Here is a 15,906-nt window from a genome sequence, read left to right on the forward strand (position 1 = left end):
AATGTACACTTTTTTGTACTCAATTATAGTCATGTATAAGGGTCAAAGAAGTAAAACCTATGCTCTAGATCCTTGCTATTAAAAGTGTGGCCCATACAAACGGAATCCAAAAATATATTAAGGGATTATACATTATGACCAAGTGAGATTTATTCTGGGAATGCAAGAGTGGTTCAACATAAGAAAATCAATCTATGTAGTATATCACATAAACAGAATGAAGAAAAAAATGGTCATTTCAGTTGTCTTAGAAAAAGTATTTGATAAAACCCAACACTGTTCATGATAAAAACACTCAGGAAGTTAAGAATAGAAGGGTACTTACTCAACATGATAAAGAGCACTTATGAAAACTCACAGTAAACATCATACTCAATGGTGAAAGACTGACAGCCTTCCTGCTAAGATCAGGAACAAAACAAGGATGACCACTGTCACTACTGTTTTTCAACATTTTACTGGAAGTTCTAGCTAGAGCAATCAGGAAAGAGAAAGGAACAAAAGGATCCTCCCCCCCCGCCCCCAAAAAAGTGGTACATAGACCAGCAACACTAGCAGCACTGGAAGCTCCTTGGAAATGCAGAATGACAAGCTCCAGCAATTGTATTTTTTTTGGCATGGGCAGGCACCGGGAATCCAATGCGGGTCTCCAGCATGGCAGGTGAGAACTCTGCCTGCTGAGCCACCGTGGCCTGCTCAGCAATTGTACTTTAACAAGATCTACAAGTGATTCCTCTGTTGTAGGAACAATTATGATGAATATTTATGAAACGTAAACATATGATGAGAATTCATGTAAAAAGGAATAAATATTTTAAAAGTTCATTTTTCATAGTATAGTCCAGCACATTTTTTCTTAAATACACTATGAGAATTAAGGAAATAATGCTAAAATTCTATTTAAAAAATTGTATCAAACATTCTACATAATTTAAAAGCTCGGATCAACAGGCCATTTTAGTCCATTATTAACAAACCAAAATTTTAAATCAAAGAAAATGAATAGATATTCCCTAGGGTCTCTTATAAGCACTTCATTCCAAATATTTTTTAGCTAGTAAATAAAACACTTGGAAACTAGGGCATTTAAAGAAAAACATTACCTGTCTGGTGGGCTGTTTAAGAGTGAGATAGTCTGTATAATTTGAATGCAATTCAGAAGCTACATATACGTTAAGAAGCTAAGTTAGCATAAAATGTATATTATGAAATATCACCTCACTTGATGGCTTTAATATTTTTTTTCCACTAAAATACTTGTATCCATGACCTTCGGTATGAAGAAAAATTTTAAACACGATGAAAGGTGGAAATATCTCACCACTAAATCTGAAATAAAGACCAAAAATTAGTCATTTGGCATCAGTTCCTTTTCCTCCTTGTAGTTAAGATAGCTCAGATAATTACTTACACGTAGGGTAAAGGTTAGGCCAAAGCATATAAAGGCCTGGCAACAAAATGGATTACAGAGGGTGAAACATAAATACTTCTGTGTGCTCACAACTATTCACCTATGTTTACACTGGACACATGCTGGGAGAAGAGAGATACTCTCAAAACAACTTTTGTCAAGAGTCATGCCTCAGTTTCTCTTCTTTTTTCTTGTTGTTGTTATTTGTTTTTAAAACAAAATGAGTTTTCTCTTTTTTCTTTCTTTCGCTGGATAGATGCAAATGTTCAAAAAAATTATCATAGTGATGAATATACAACTATGTGATGATATTGTGAGCCACTGATTATAACCATGGCAAGAATGCTTGTATGTCAAGAATGTTTATATGTAAAGAATGCTTGTATGTTTGTTCGTTATTTGTAATAAAAATATTTTTTTAATTATATATGACACATTATATTTCTAATTTTTTCTTTGCTGACTAAATTTATTTCGGTTCAATTATTTGCCTGTTTTATCTAGCTATCTGATTAGCAAGTATTTCATCTTAATTCATTATAAGTGTCTGATAACCACAATAATGCAAAATTTTTCATTTATATTTTCTAAACAAGGTTCTATAGGACCTATAGCTGATACTATTAAAAAGTGCCTCAACCAGAATGTTTGTAGGAAGCTTTTTTTGCAGATGATATCACAATTAATATTGAAGACCATAAGTTGGATAATGTTCATTCACTTTTCTGAAAATTATTTCTACAATGAAAGCTTCCAGGCTCATACATGGATAAGACTGGACTAGAGAAAAAGTTGACTTGAAAACATTTTTTGAGATTTATTAGATGTTATATAAACACTGTAAATTTTTTTTTGCCATATTCCAATTGACAAAGACAAAGAAATATGTGCATAAGTGATAAACATACCTAGCAAACAGAGATGCTGCCATATCAAAAACTGTCTGGTAACAGATACGGGTTTTCTACTTAGGTTAATGAAAATATTATAAAATTAGTACAATGGTTGCATCACTCTGTGTTATACTGAAAACCACTGAATTGTATGCTTTTTTTGAAAAGGGTGAATTTTATAGTATGTGACATATATCTCAATAAAGCTACTATATATTTTTATCGAGAAATATCCACAAATATATAGTCCAAAGATATTACACAATCAGTGACTCACAATATAATCACATAGTTGTGTATTCTTCACCATGGTCATTTTTAGAACATACTGCATCACTCCAGAAAAAGAAATAAAAAGAAAAAAGAACTCATACATCCCACACCCATCACCCCGTGCCTCTCACTGACCCACAGTATTTCAATTTACCTAATTTTTACCCTTTATCTCCCTTTATTATTTATTTATTTTTTATCCTTCTTATTTTTTTAAGTTATCTGTCCGTACCCTGGATAAAAGAAGCATCAGACACAAGGTTTTCACAATCACGCAGTCACACTGTCAAAGCTATATAGTTATAGTCGTCTTCAAAAATCAAGGCTACTGAACACAGTTCAACAGTTTCAGGTGCTTCCCTCCAGCCATTCCAATACACCATAAACTAAAAAGGGATATCTATATAATGAGTAAGAATAACCTCCAGGATAACCTCCCAACTCTGTCTGAAATCTCTCAGCTACTGAGACTTTATTTTGTCTAATTTCTTTCTTTCCCCTTTTAGTCAAGAAGGCTTTCTCATTTCCATAATACTGGGGATCCTGAGAGTCAGGTCCCACAATGCCAGGGAGATTTACACCCCTGGGAGTCATGTCCCATGTAGGGGGGATGGCAGATCACCTGCCAAGTTGGTTTAGAGAGAGAGGTCACATCTGAGTAACAAGAGGTTCTCTGGGGGTAACTCTTAGATGCTTCAGTTTCTTCACATAAAAAATGTAATTAGTAACAGTACATTTACTTTACAATTATATCTTGAGAAGTTATGAGGATTCTAAAAAATAAATTTCTAAGATTTCTTCTAATTAACTTAGTACTTCTTGAAGTAAATCAAGATAGAAACATTACCTGAATCTGACCTTACACTTCATGCTAGGATCTTTAACAAGCTCAGCCTCTAAAGGGCTCACCTTCTTCAGTATTTCATGTGTCACACAACGTTCCTGAAATAGATGGTGGTGCTGTGAACAGAGTGGTAGCATGGTAAAGAGAATAGTACACTGAAGTTCTGAAGACCTAGGTTCGAGTCTTGACTCTACCACTTAACATCTGCATAGCCTTGAGTCAGTTACTTAATGTTTTACCTCCACTTCCCAAGTTTGGGTATGTGTCCCGCCTGGAGATCCCAGGCGCTATTCTCTCCCCATGACAGCACTTTTTACAATATATTGTTATTACCCATAAACTTGTCTCCTAGTAGACTGTAAGCTTCACGAAGGTAGGGACAGTATCTTTCTGGTTTACCATTGTATCCCCAGCATATAGTATAGAGTCACCTAGTATAGTTGATGTTGTATGAATCACTATAAAATGATGATAACAGTCAAAGTTACAAGCTTTTAAGCACCTTTTATTTACCAGATACTTTGTTAGGAGCTTTATATACAGAACCTCATTTAATCCTTATACCTCAGCAATATTATTAGAATGTTATCATTACCATTTTATAAATGAGAATGCTGAGGCTCAGGCAGTTTTACTAATTCATCCAAAGACATACATTTAGTAAATGGGGGAGCTGGGATTCAAACTAAGATCTGCTTGACTCTAAAACTCCCACTCTTTCTTCCATACAATTCCACCCAATCTTTTTTTTTTAAACATTTTTTATTGTGAAATATAACATGTATATATAAAAAAGCAATAAATTTCAAAGTACACTGTAACAAGCAGTTATAAAACAGATTTCAAAGTTTGGTATGGGTTACTGTTCCACAATTTTAGGTTTTTCCTTCTAGCTGCTCCAAGACACTGGAGACTGAAAGAAATATCAATATAACGATTCAGTAGTCATACGTATTTGTTAAATTCTATCTTCTCTGTTAGAACTCCTCCTTCTCCTTTGATCCTTCTCCCAATCTTTAGGGGCCTTTAGGTTCTGCCCATTCTAACTTTTTCATGTTGGAAAGGGGTGTTGATAATATGGGATGAGGGATGGAACTAGTTGATGTTCTTGGAAAGGCTGGCCCCTCTGAATTTCAGGACTTATCTGGCCCAAGAATCCAACTGGACGCTGTAGATTTCTGGAAAGTAATGTTAGTATGTGAAACTTTTGTAGAATCTTAAAGCCCTAGATGTTCTTTGGGGATGACAGGAATGGTTTTGGCTGGGGGTTGGCAAAGCATGGTAACTAGCAATATTTAGCTAGTTACTTGCATAAGAGTAGCCTCCAGAATAGTCTCTTGACTCTATTTGATCTCTCTTAGCCACTGATACCTTATTTTATTATATTTCATTTACCCCTTTTGATCAGGAAGGCATTGTCAATCCACGGTGGCAGGGCCAGGCTCATCCCTGGAAGTCACGTTCCATATTGCCAGGGAGATATTGGCCGCTGGATGTCATGTCCCATGTAGTGGGGAGGGTAATGATTTTCCTTGCAGAGTTGGACTTAGAGAGAGAGGCCACATCTGAGCAACAAAAGAGGTTCTCTGGAAGTAACTCTTAGGCATAACTATAGGTAGGATTAGCTTAGCAAGCCTCAAGATCAAGGGCTTTTCCTATGAATCTGGGAGTCCCTAATGTTTGAGAGAGTATCAGGGATTTCCCAGATGGGAAAATCTAATAGTTCCATATTTTTTCTCCAGTCCCTCAAGGGACACTGCCAATACTTTGTAATTATCTGCCCAACGTATTCTGGAATGTATCTGGGTACTACATTAAGCTATACAGAATTACCAGCCCTCATTTCCATTCTGGTCCACCCAATCTTTAGTCCTATGATAATCACCTAAAAATGTACACTTTAAAAATGACAAAGTGTTATTAAAGTAAGGTAGTAACATGAAGAGTTAGGATAACAGATGAAAAAAGAATTAATTTCCTTATTTCTGTTGCTAAAAGTGTCAACATTTACAATGAAACAAATGTATGATAGTTAAATACAAGCTCCATATGCAAAGATGATGGAAGATGCACCTGAAATAATAGTTTACTTGGGTGGGTTTTCTCTGAGGTATTCTACTTTTCCTGACATCAGAAATAGGTCTGTAGGTCAGATTGTTAAGAAATGTACACATTGCACAGACTTCATGATTTTTCAGATCTGCAAAAATTCCCTTGACATGACTATCACCATTAACAGGCTACCAGAATTATGGGTTATCTTTTTAAGAGACTATTTGGTACTATATCAAGGATGGCTGAGGTTGCCAGAGTTGTCTCTGTGTGTGTGTGTGGGGGGGGGGGGGGCGTGTGAATTATTTTTTTACTAAAATAGGATTATGTTATTAATATTGTTCTGCATTTGCCTTTTTCACTTACAAGGTTTAACACTATGAAAGCACCAGCATTTATTTAACCAGCACCCTACTGATGAACATCATATGTTTTCTTTCCAGTTACAAACAATGCTACAATGAAATTGTACATATGCTGTAGAATGGATTCCTAGAAATTAAATTGCTGGGTAGAAGGTGTGCTGGTTTGAATCTGTTGTGTACCCCAGAAAAACCAAGTTCTTTAATCCTCATTCTGTATTGCTGGGTGGGAGCTTTTTTATTGTTTCCACAGAGATGTGACCCACCCAATTGTGGGTGGTAACTTTTGATTAGATGGTTTCCACAGACATGTGTCTCCACCCATTCAAGGTGTGGCTGCTTAAAGGAGCCCTTTAAGAGGGAACCATTTTGGAAAAAGTTTTAGAGCTGAGAGAGCTACCAGAAACAATAGAGCCAGAGACCTTTGGAGCAGAAGGAAAATGTCCCTGGGGAAGCCTTATGAAATGAGGAGAGAAAGCTAGCAAACGTCACCATGTGCCTTTCTAGCTGAGAGAGAAACCCTGCATGTCATTGGCCTTCTTGAACCAAGGTATCTTTCCCTGGATGCCTTAATTTGGACATTTTTATAGGCTTAGAATTGTAAACTTGCAGCTTAATAAATTCCCCTTTTTAAAAACCGTTCCACTTCAGGTTTATTGCATTCTGGCAGACTGCAAACTAAAACAGAAGGTAAGGGCACTTTTAATTCAGAGATTTTTATTGTTGGAAGATCATTGCCTCATACCCTCAAATAAGGAATACATTGTTTGTTTTTTTAACTAGTATATTATTTTCAGAAAAAGAAATAACAGTAAGCCATGTTATAAATATACCCCAGAGGGCAGGCCACAGTGGCTCAGAGGCAGAGTTCTCACCTGCCATGCTGGAGACCTAGGTTCGATTCCCGGTGCCTACCCATGTTAAAAAAAAAATACATCCCAGAAACCCCATGTAATATTATTAGATCCAAACAGAAAAGATAAAGAAGTCAATATATTCTGTTTTTAATTAACAGATCTTTTAGCATGATAATTAAATCTGTCAGAGAAAATGAAAGCAAAATACATACTGCTGCACAAACTGCATGTTTTAGGAGTTGAAATATTACTTTGTCCACGTGAGACAACCAAGCTCTCTGTATCACTTGAGCTGAGGTATCTTCATCAATTCTGAGGAGGGGGAAATGTTAAGATGTATAAAGTTGTTTTCATTTTTCTGAAATCTTGGGGAACTCTGAATTTATGCTTCCTCCTCAGGTACCACCCCATACCCCCCACTTGAAGACTAACCTGACAAGGAACATTTGGATGTGGTCATTTTCAGAATCTAGTCAGAACTGGTTATTGGCAGAATCTAGTCAGAATTGGGATATGAAATACTAGAGAGTATTTCCCTTGAGATTAAAAAGCACCTTGGCTAAAACTTTATCATCAAAAAGCATATTATAAATTAAAAGTGTGAGGAGACAACCACGGTTTCTAAAAATCTCTATGACTCAAAATTCTGCTCATGGTCGGTTGTTAATAACATTGTCCAACTAGTTCAAGTGCTATGAAAATGGAATATGGAATGGTTTAAATTACAGTAGGCCTAATTTTCTTCTGGTTGCAGATGACCATGCTCTAGAAAAACAAACTCCCTTCTTTGAATTTTTGCTTGAACTAGGCTCATTCCGGTTAGGTCAGAGAATTATGCTACTTTTGATGGTGTCCCGGTACTGGTAGATTGTTGGGGTTTTCCTCTCTAGTACCTTCCCCACACTCCTGTTCCCTGCCACCCCCATCATTATCTTTTATGAGACTATGTGTGAAGAGAGGGACTCCTGCATAATGTCACCATTTCCTGGCAAAATGCAGACTACACAATGTAGAGTAGAAAGGATCTGTAGTGTAGAAGGAACCTTTGAATTATAGCTGATGCCATTTATTAGCTGTGTAACCTTCTGCAACCTCTCCTGGTTGTTGCTTCTTCACTTACATACAATATAATACGACTGCTTCAGAAGTTTGTATCAGGATCAAAAGAGATGTGTGTTAACATGCTTTGTAAACTATAAAATACTACAATTATAATAATTATTCAACTTGAAAGTAATTTAAAAACAGAAAAATCTCTAATTTACAAAATAAGAAGTGTTTGAAGTTAGCTGAGTAAATAATGTATGGAAGACTTCTGGGAAGATGGCCAAATAGAGTAGCTCAAGATTAGCCCTGCTCCACAGAAAAGTTAGAGAAGGGACAGGAGGGCAAGTGAGGCGGTGATTCAGGAGTGCGGCTGACCTGGGAGAGCCTTCTGTACCACATAGGGTGGTCCTGGTTGCAGCGGCTGAGGAATTGAGAGGTAGAAAGCTGCAGCCTGGCGCACCGCCCTCGGGAGTGCACGAACGGGAGCCGGGGACTAGGAAGCAAGCTAAGCTAGGCCGCATTCCTTGGGTTTGCTACACTCACCGGCGGAGCCCTGTGCCCAGCAACTCACCCCACACCCCCGTCACCCACTCCCATTCCCCGCGCTCCAGGAGCCCCCCACTTCACCAGCCCCCAGAGCATGTACCTGCCCCACACACCCACTCCAAGTGCAGCCCAACCCACCTCTCCTGCACCCCTCCATAGTGCTACTTCCCCTTCCCTGTTCCCTGCAGGCTGTTGCCAGCACATAAAGGCTGCGGGCACTAACCTCCATACCCATGCTACACCTGCTCCCCTGCCCATAGTGTCGCACAGCCTCACCCCCCCGCCCAGCTCTGCGCATCAGTTTACAGCACTCCTAGGACCGTGCATGTACAAGGGCCCCCAATCACATCATTCAGCTCTGGAACCGCACTTTATAGCTGTCCTAGAATTGTGCATGCACATGGTCCTCAGGCACACTTCACAGCTCTCAGAAAGTGCTGGCCTGTGCAGCTGGATCACATCTGCCCCCAATCCATGAAGGCATAATGGGGACCTGCTGCCACAGCTCTATGCATGCACACAAACGGCCGTGTGCCTTAGACCAGCACACACCAGGGTTATGTCCCCCAGACCGGTGCACCCGCACAGCTACATCCTCCCTGGCCACTGGGCACCCATGTTCACAAGCATCAGCATAAAATCCCCAACCTGCGCCTAAAGCTGCCCTGAAACAAATCACCGCACTGAATACCCCACACCGTACCCTACTCCCTGCTATACGACCATCATGCAAACACAAGGCCTTACACTACTGAAAGAAATCAACTTCCAAAGTAAATCAATCAAGATATTTACATGCCACGAAGACAGCAGATCACTAAGCACATCACAATGCAGATATAGCCCTGCCTAATGACCAAATTAAAACACCAGAGGAGACACAGATGTTGGAAGAACTAATCAAAGATGTTCATACAACTCTATTTAATAAAATATGTGGGATAGCAAATGACGTAAAGGATATCAAGAAGACAGTAGAAAAGCATAAAGAGGAAATTGAAAGAATAAATAGAAAAATAGTGTATATCTCAGAGATTAAAGGCTCTGTTGACCAAATAAATACTGTATGGAAACTATCAAGTTGTGGAAAACGACAGAAGTCAAAAGATGGGTACTCACCGTTGTACTGCCTTTGTCTTTGCAACATTTGTCGAATGTATTTTGTGGCCTTTTCCTGAGTGTTGATGATCTGATTTTAGAGCTCTAATAACTGATACACCTGAGGAATCATTCATTTTCCCTACAAAGAAGTAATCTGAAAATACATAAATTAAGCCTTTGGGGTCATAATTTATATTATTACATCGTTTGGACTAGACTTAAGCGCCATATGATTGTTGTGCTATTTCCAGAACTCTTTAAAAAGAAAGGCATTATGGATCTTTTAATGTTGCTAACAGTTTACATCCTTTTTGTACTAAAAATATTATGTGGTATATGGGAGAGACAGGTGGATTTATCAACAGTCTTCTAACTTGTCTCCCTGTATCCAGTCTCTTCTTCCTCCTATTCCTCCTCCACACTGCAGCTGGAGTTAACTTTTTAGAGCAGTAATCTAACTTTATCTCTCCCCAACTTAAAATCATTCAGTGATGCTGTATTTCCCCCAAGCTAAAGTCCAAACTCCTTAGAATGACATTCAAGTCTTTTCACAATCTGGTTCCATTCTCTCTTCCAAATCTTGAAATACCAACTTTCATCAGCCTCCCTCTCTATACTCCAAGGAAACACTAACTTTTTGTTAAAATCAGTCAATGTTTTATTTCTCTGTACCTCTGATTATACCATTTCCTTTACTGGGAATGATCAGCAAATATTAATTCATTCTTCAAGACCTAGCTGACTGAGGCCTCTTCTCTGAAGTTTCCCACCTTCTTTTTTTTACAGAACTATTCACTCCTCTCCCCAAGGCCCCATAACACATTATATCTAATTCTTCTACATTACTTCTTATATTGCATTATAATTTGTTTCTTGGTTGTCAGCTCAACAGCCTTGTTGAGAACAGGAATCACCTTGGTAACTGTAGAATCCCCAGTGCCTAGCACAGTGGAGGGTTTTACAGGCTTGTGTGAAAACTTTCATCCTGGTTTTATCACCACATAGCTGTTAGACTTTGGGGAAGTCACTTAACCTCAGTGGTTCAGTTCCCTCCTTGGTAAAGTGAGAAGATATATACTAAATTATCTGAATGCATTTCCCACTTCTAACTTCCCATCTTTTGAAGTACTACTTCAAATTGGATGCCGCTCTCAACTTCTTAATCACTGCTTAGTTTCTTCTACTAAACCAGGGGTTCTTTATCTTTCCTTTTGCCATGGACCCCTATGAACAGACCCCCTTCTAAGAATTATGTTTTTAAAATGCATAAAATGAAATACATAGGATTACAAACGACTCCAATTATATTCAAACAGTTGTCAAAATATTTTTTAAAAATCATGATATGGTAATATGTATTTTCTTTGTTCATGCATTGAATAAAATGGAAGGTCTAACAACTACTTACTTTTGACATAGTTAGGAGCACAAATGATATTTCGATGTATTTACCTTGACTGTAATGTGATATCAAAACGTCTGTGTTTCTACTGATGACAAAAGTCACAGGCACTGCTCCCACTGCTGTGGTTTGTTGCCTATGCCATAATTAAAAGAAATGCTAAAGTTCAGGTAGAGGTTAGTGAAAATAAAGTTATAATTTTTTTCCCATTCAACTTCTTAATGCCCGCTGAATTTAAGAACTCCTGCACTAAGCTATCACTATGCTTTATACTTTTATATGTAAGACATTACATTACCTGTACAGAGCCTTCAGAATCTAGTTAATATTTTTCCTTAGGGATGGGGATGGAAATGGCTTGGAATACACAACTCTCCTGAAAATTTTGAGAAAAGCAGCCTTTAATTTTTGAGAGCCAGGCCTTCGTGTTACTCCTTCTTGACAGCATCCAATTTAACCCTCCCCATAATCAACCAAAGCCCAAATCCTATATCTTTCTAACACCTTCTTAATGAGATGCCCCAATGTTCCCCAAAGTGTGCATTCTCCCTGGTGGTAATGAGAAATAAACCCAACTTGTTGAACTACAGGCATGTTCCTACTGAACTTTGGCTGGAGGGCAATGACGTGCCACTGCAGAACTCCCAAAATTTACCTGATGCCTGTTCGGATGGGGCTCACACTTCCAATGGAGTTTGGATGTGAAATACAGAATGAAATAGGAAATACCCCATTATGAGACAGTATAACAATTGTTTAGGGTAGATAAACAAACTAGACCACTGGACTTGGATTCTGGCTTCCTACTTTCCATCTATATGGCCTTGTGCAAGTTACTTCTCTGTGCCTCAGTTCCTCCTCTAAAAATTGGGAATAATAATCGTGTCCTCCTATGTGAGTTGTTGCACAGATTAAATGAACATGTGTAAGGGGCTTAGGTCAGAGCTGGGCATCTAGTGTTTTCTATTCTTGTTAATAAAATAACTATTGCCCATATTACTTATTTCTACTAGGAGTAAGGGACAAACATTTGATTTCCAGTGAAAGGATCACGCCTGAGTATATTAAAGAGGAAAAAAAAAAGAGTGCCTTTCACGACTAAGGGGCTTAGCAAATTAGTTTAAAATCTTAGAAATGTCAGGCCCACTGAAAATCTGAAAACCTTTGTGAGGTAAATCCAGGCCCTGAGGTGGGCGGCTTCCGGCTGCGAAGGTTTGGATGCTGCCTGAGGTCCGCGGAGCGCCCCCTCCCGGTGGCCTCAGAGAACAGGACTCCAGATCCACACGCTGAGCGCCCAATGGCGGCAGCGGCGAAGGCTGACTCCCGGCACCTTCCTCTGCGCTATACCGCGTGCCTCCCACGCTGAGCCGGTGCTTTCCTGCTGCCTAGCAACAGGCGGCGCAGAGGCGGAGCCTCGAGGAGGGCGGGGCTTGGGTTCTCTCGCTGCCGGGCTGCGACGCGCTGCGGCTCAGCAACGCCGCTTCCAGTCCAGCGTGGTGGGACTAAGCCTTCTTCGAATCAAGTTGGCTGTATTGCTGTCACCCGCACCCTGGCCCGTCCGCGGTCGGGGAAGGCCGGCCCTGACGGGCCGCCGTAGCTGCCTTTCCGTAGTGGGCGGAGCTGAGTCCGGAGTGACCCCGCCGGAACCACCGCTGCCAGCGAAATGTTCAAGGTGAGAGCGCGGAGCTGGGTCGTAACTGTCACCGCCCCCTCCCGGCCACCCACAGTCTTCCCCGCACTCTCTTGGGTCTCTCTGGGAACCAGGCCGTCTCCGCTGGCTCCGACGATTTTCCCGCCTCCGGGCCAGCTGTATCCTAACCCAGGGTTCATTCACTAGCCCTCACAGGGCTATAGGCTACTGGGTGGAGGTGGCGACCGCATCCGGGCGCGTGTGGGACGTCCTAGGCCCTGCCGGAGCAGGGGCGCTAGCAGCACGCGAGACCCCGGGGTGGGCCGACACTGCCCTCTAAGTCATGCCCTCGTGAATAAAACACTTTGAAAGGTTAAAAGTATTTCCCCTTTTCCTCTCTTCGGCTAGTGCTTTTTGGGGACCGTGGGTAGGGTGAGGCTAGCTCAGGGCACTATGGGGTTGGGCTTTGGTTGCCTGGCAGGGTCAGGTTTCAGAACTAGGTGCGGAGTGAGGGGAGAGCGGGTTTCGGGTCACCTTGGGAGAAGGTGCTGCAGGGTGTGGGGGAGGCTGGCATGGGATTCGTTCGGTGAGGAGAGAAGCTGGAACTTTCACTTCACTCCCCACTGAACGTTGTTTACTGTAGACAAGTCGATCGCCTACTTTAACTTTTATGAACTCGTGCCCTTTGGAAGAAATCGACTTCTACAGAGAAGAGTTTGTTTTGCAAATCTCCATTTTAATGTAAAGTCATTATTTTCTGTCTTGCAAAACAGATAGGCTACCAAAGATTAGTCTATAAAATTGAATCTTCCAGAAGTATAGTATCTACAAAACATTACTAACGAAATCTCATAATTGTACTCCTCATTTCAAAGTTTTGAGCTCCCGAGATGTGCTTTGGGCACAGGAGTAAAAGCTATAAAATCAGAGCACGGATTCTTTCTTACAGTCCTGGCATTGCCACTTTCTAGCCATATGATCTTGGGCAAGTGACTTAACCTCTTTGTGCTCATTCCCTTATGGGTGAAATTGGGGTAATAGCATCAACCTCATAGTGTTGCTACAAGGAGTAAGCTAGTATGTGTTAAGAACTTGGAAGAGGCCCTGGTACATAAAAGTGCTATCTAATTATTTGTTTTTATTTTGTTTTGAGGCAGCTCACAGTTTAGTGAGGAAAACAGATCCATAGCAACTTTTCATTCACTTGGTAACTTTATATTGAGCACTTATTATGTGCTAGTAACTTAGCTTGGTTTTTGGGTTACAACAGCGAAGGATATGCTGTGATCAGTTTGCTTTATGGGTACCAACCATGCCCTGTGGGAGTAAAAAGGAGAGCAGGATCTGCTTTGCCTAACCACGGATTCATCTGAACCTGTGTTCCTCAGTCACCCAGAGTCTGGATAGAATTGTGGGGACCCCTGAACTTGGATGGAGAAAAATGAAATTTTCTTTTTACTAACCTCTAACTGAAATATGGCATTTCCTTCAGTTATAAACATGGATAAATGTTTCAGTTATTTACTACTGGATAACGAAACTATTCAAACCAGCCTTAAGACAGCAATGGTTTATTATTTCTCACGAATCTGTGGGTTGCCTGGGCAGTTATGCTGGTGTCTCTCAGTGGCTGAATTTAGCTCGTGGCTGGACTGAAAGGTGGGTCTCACATGCCTGGGGCCTTGGTGCCCCTCCACGCACCTAACTTGGGCTTTCTCACATGGATAATGGGTTCCAAGAGGGCAAGTTTCAGTGTGCACTTTTCAAGCCTCTGTTTGAAGCACATTTGCTGATGTCACATGGCTAAGCCCAGACTTGATGTGGTGGGGGTCTACCCAGGACATAGTTAAGAGGAGGTGTGCTTCATTGAAGGTCATTATTTAACAAGTTACTACCAGAATAAACCGCAGTAGTATTAACAGTGCCTTCTACCAATAAAAGTCACAGCACCAATGCAAGTCACAGGTATTTTCACATCACATTACAATTCTTGCACATCATATTATATGCTCCTCCCTAGTTCCACGTTATGGTAGTTATAGGACCCACTGCTAGATCTTTTTATTTAATGTGCTAATAAAGAAGCACATATTATTATATCAGAAATTTGGGCTTAAAATATTTTCATAAATATATCAATATAATTAGCATTTTATTTTAAGCAATTAGAAGTGTTATTTTGAGGTCCATAGCGCTTACCAGACTGCCAAAGAGATCCATGGCACAAAAAGGGCAGGGAAGCCCTGGGGACTTCAAGGAAGGCTTCACAGAAGAGATTTAAATTTAGCTTTGAAATGCAAGTAGGAGTTCTTCAGGTGGATGAGCTGGGAAACATCCATCAGCAATAGGACTCCATTGATAAAGTGCCAGTAGCTCAGTTCTGCCCTGTCAAGGGAGAGATACAGAGGACTGAAATTATTTCAGGGAAATGTAGTTTGAGAAGAAAAGATCACAACAAACCTTGGAGGACTCCAAAATGTAAGGAGTAGGCAGAGGAAGAGGGGGGTCCAGAGATGTAGATGCAGAAAAGAGTGATGTTTAGAAAATAAAAGGAGGAGAGTTTCAAGGAGGAGGACAAACTAAGTTAGGATGCTTTCAGCTGGGAAAACCTGACTGCTTAAATAGGAAGGAAAATTATTGCACAGAGTCCTAAGGGAGGATGACCTCCAGGCTTGCTTCAGTGGTCAACAGTGTCTTCAAGAATCTGGTCTCTTCTCTTGTCTTTCCATAATAAGGTTGGTTGTCTTTTGGTTGTAAGATGACTGCTGGTAACATACATTCTTCATTCATCAGAGCAAGAGAGAGAGGGCAGAACTCCCCCAAGTTAAATTATGCCCTTCCTTTTATCTGACTGAACCAGCTTAGATCAGGTGTCTGCCCCAGAACCAATAACAAATGGTAGGGGAATGCCGTATTCTAATATGCTTAGGCTAATCAGGATCAACTCCTCAGGAATGGATCACTTATGTTAATTACGTGGGAGAGAAATGGATTAATGAAAACAATGGAGTTCTTTTAGGAAGGAAGAGGTGGGATGGAGGCAAGGTATGCAACCAGTAATGCCCACTGCAGAGAGATGCGTTAGATGAGTTCAGAGAAGTATCCATTGATTTGGGTACTTTGGAAAGCTTTCATGATCTCTATACGAGTAGATTTACTAATGGAGGTGAGAGCTAGATTAACATAGGTCGGTGACTGAGAGATGAATAAATGGACATCATGATGGTTGATAAGTTTGACTGTCGAGGGAAGGAGAGAGAGAGAGAATATGGTAACTAGAGGGAAATGTGGGGTCAAAGTTCTTAGTTGTTTTTTGTGATTGTTAAGATTTTCAAGATTTGTCTAGGGAGGAGTGTGTAAAGAGGGAGGTTTTATAAGGGAGAAATCCTCAGCTTTAAAAGGACAAGAGATTTTTCTCCTGTGAAAGAAGGTTGGGAGCAATTTTACTGTCTTAGGTGGGAAGTCGCCATCCTCTTTAGGTTACATTT

General features: G+C 40.3%; 2 protein-coding genes across 10 annotated transcripts in view; one reads left to right on the top strand and one right to left on the bottom strand.

Moving 5' to 3' along the window:
* CXHXorf58 (chromosome X CXorf58 homolog) overlaps positions 1-12,178 on the bottom strand; it is a 34,992-nt gene extending 22,814 nt beyond the window's left edge. Inside the window, exons 1-7 of one of the 7 annotated variants that reach the window (XM_077146393.1) lie at positions 11,951-12,178; positions 11,087-11,164; positions 10,839-10,924; positions 9,405-9,540; positions 6,905-7,004; positions 3,425-3,537; positions 1,218-1,329 (exon numbers count right to left, since the gene is read on the bottom strand). In XM_077146393.1, coding sequence (XP_077002508.1) covers positions 1,218-1,329; positions 3,425-3,537; positions 6,905-7,004; positions 9,405-9,520 — 441 coding nt within the window. In that variant the 5' untranslated portion in view covers positions 9,521-9,540; positions 10,839-10,924; positions 11,087-11,164; positions 11,951-12,178. Of the gene's footprint in view, positions 1-1,217; positions 1,330-3,424; positions 3,538-6,904; positions 7,005-9,404; positions 9,541-10,058; positions 10,433-10,838; positions 10,925-11,086; positions 11,165-11,950 lie in introns of those variants that run through there. The other 6 variants (XM_077146397.1, XM_077146391.1, XM_077146394.1 and 3 more) reach the window with 6 other exon arrangements.
* Positions 12,002-15,906, top strand: part of APOO (apolipoprotein O) — an 88,353-nt gene continuing 84,448 nt past the window's right edge. Inside the window, exon 1 of one of the 3 annotated variants that reach the window (XM_077146400.1) lies at positions 12,002-12,460. In XM_077146400.1, the coding sequence (XP_077002515.1) occupies positions 12,452-12,460 (9 nt within the window). In that variant the 5' untranslated portion in view covers positions 12,002-12,451. The remainder of the gene's footprint in view (positions 12,461-15,906) is intronic. The other 2 variants (XM_077146399.1, XM_077146402.1) reach the window with 2 other exon arrangements.

Source organism: Tamandua tetradactyla, chromosome X, assembly GCF_023851605.1.
Source record: "Tamandua tetradactyla isolate mTamTet1 chromosome X, mTamTet1.pri, whole genome shotgun sequence".
Taxonomy (NCBI): domain Eukaryota; kingdom Metazoa; phylum Chordata; class Mammalia; order Pilosa; family Myrmecophagidae; genus Tamandua; species Tamandua tetradactyla.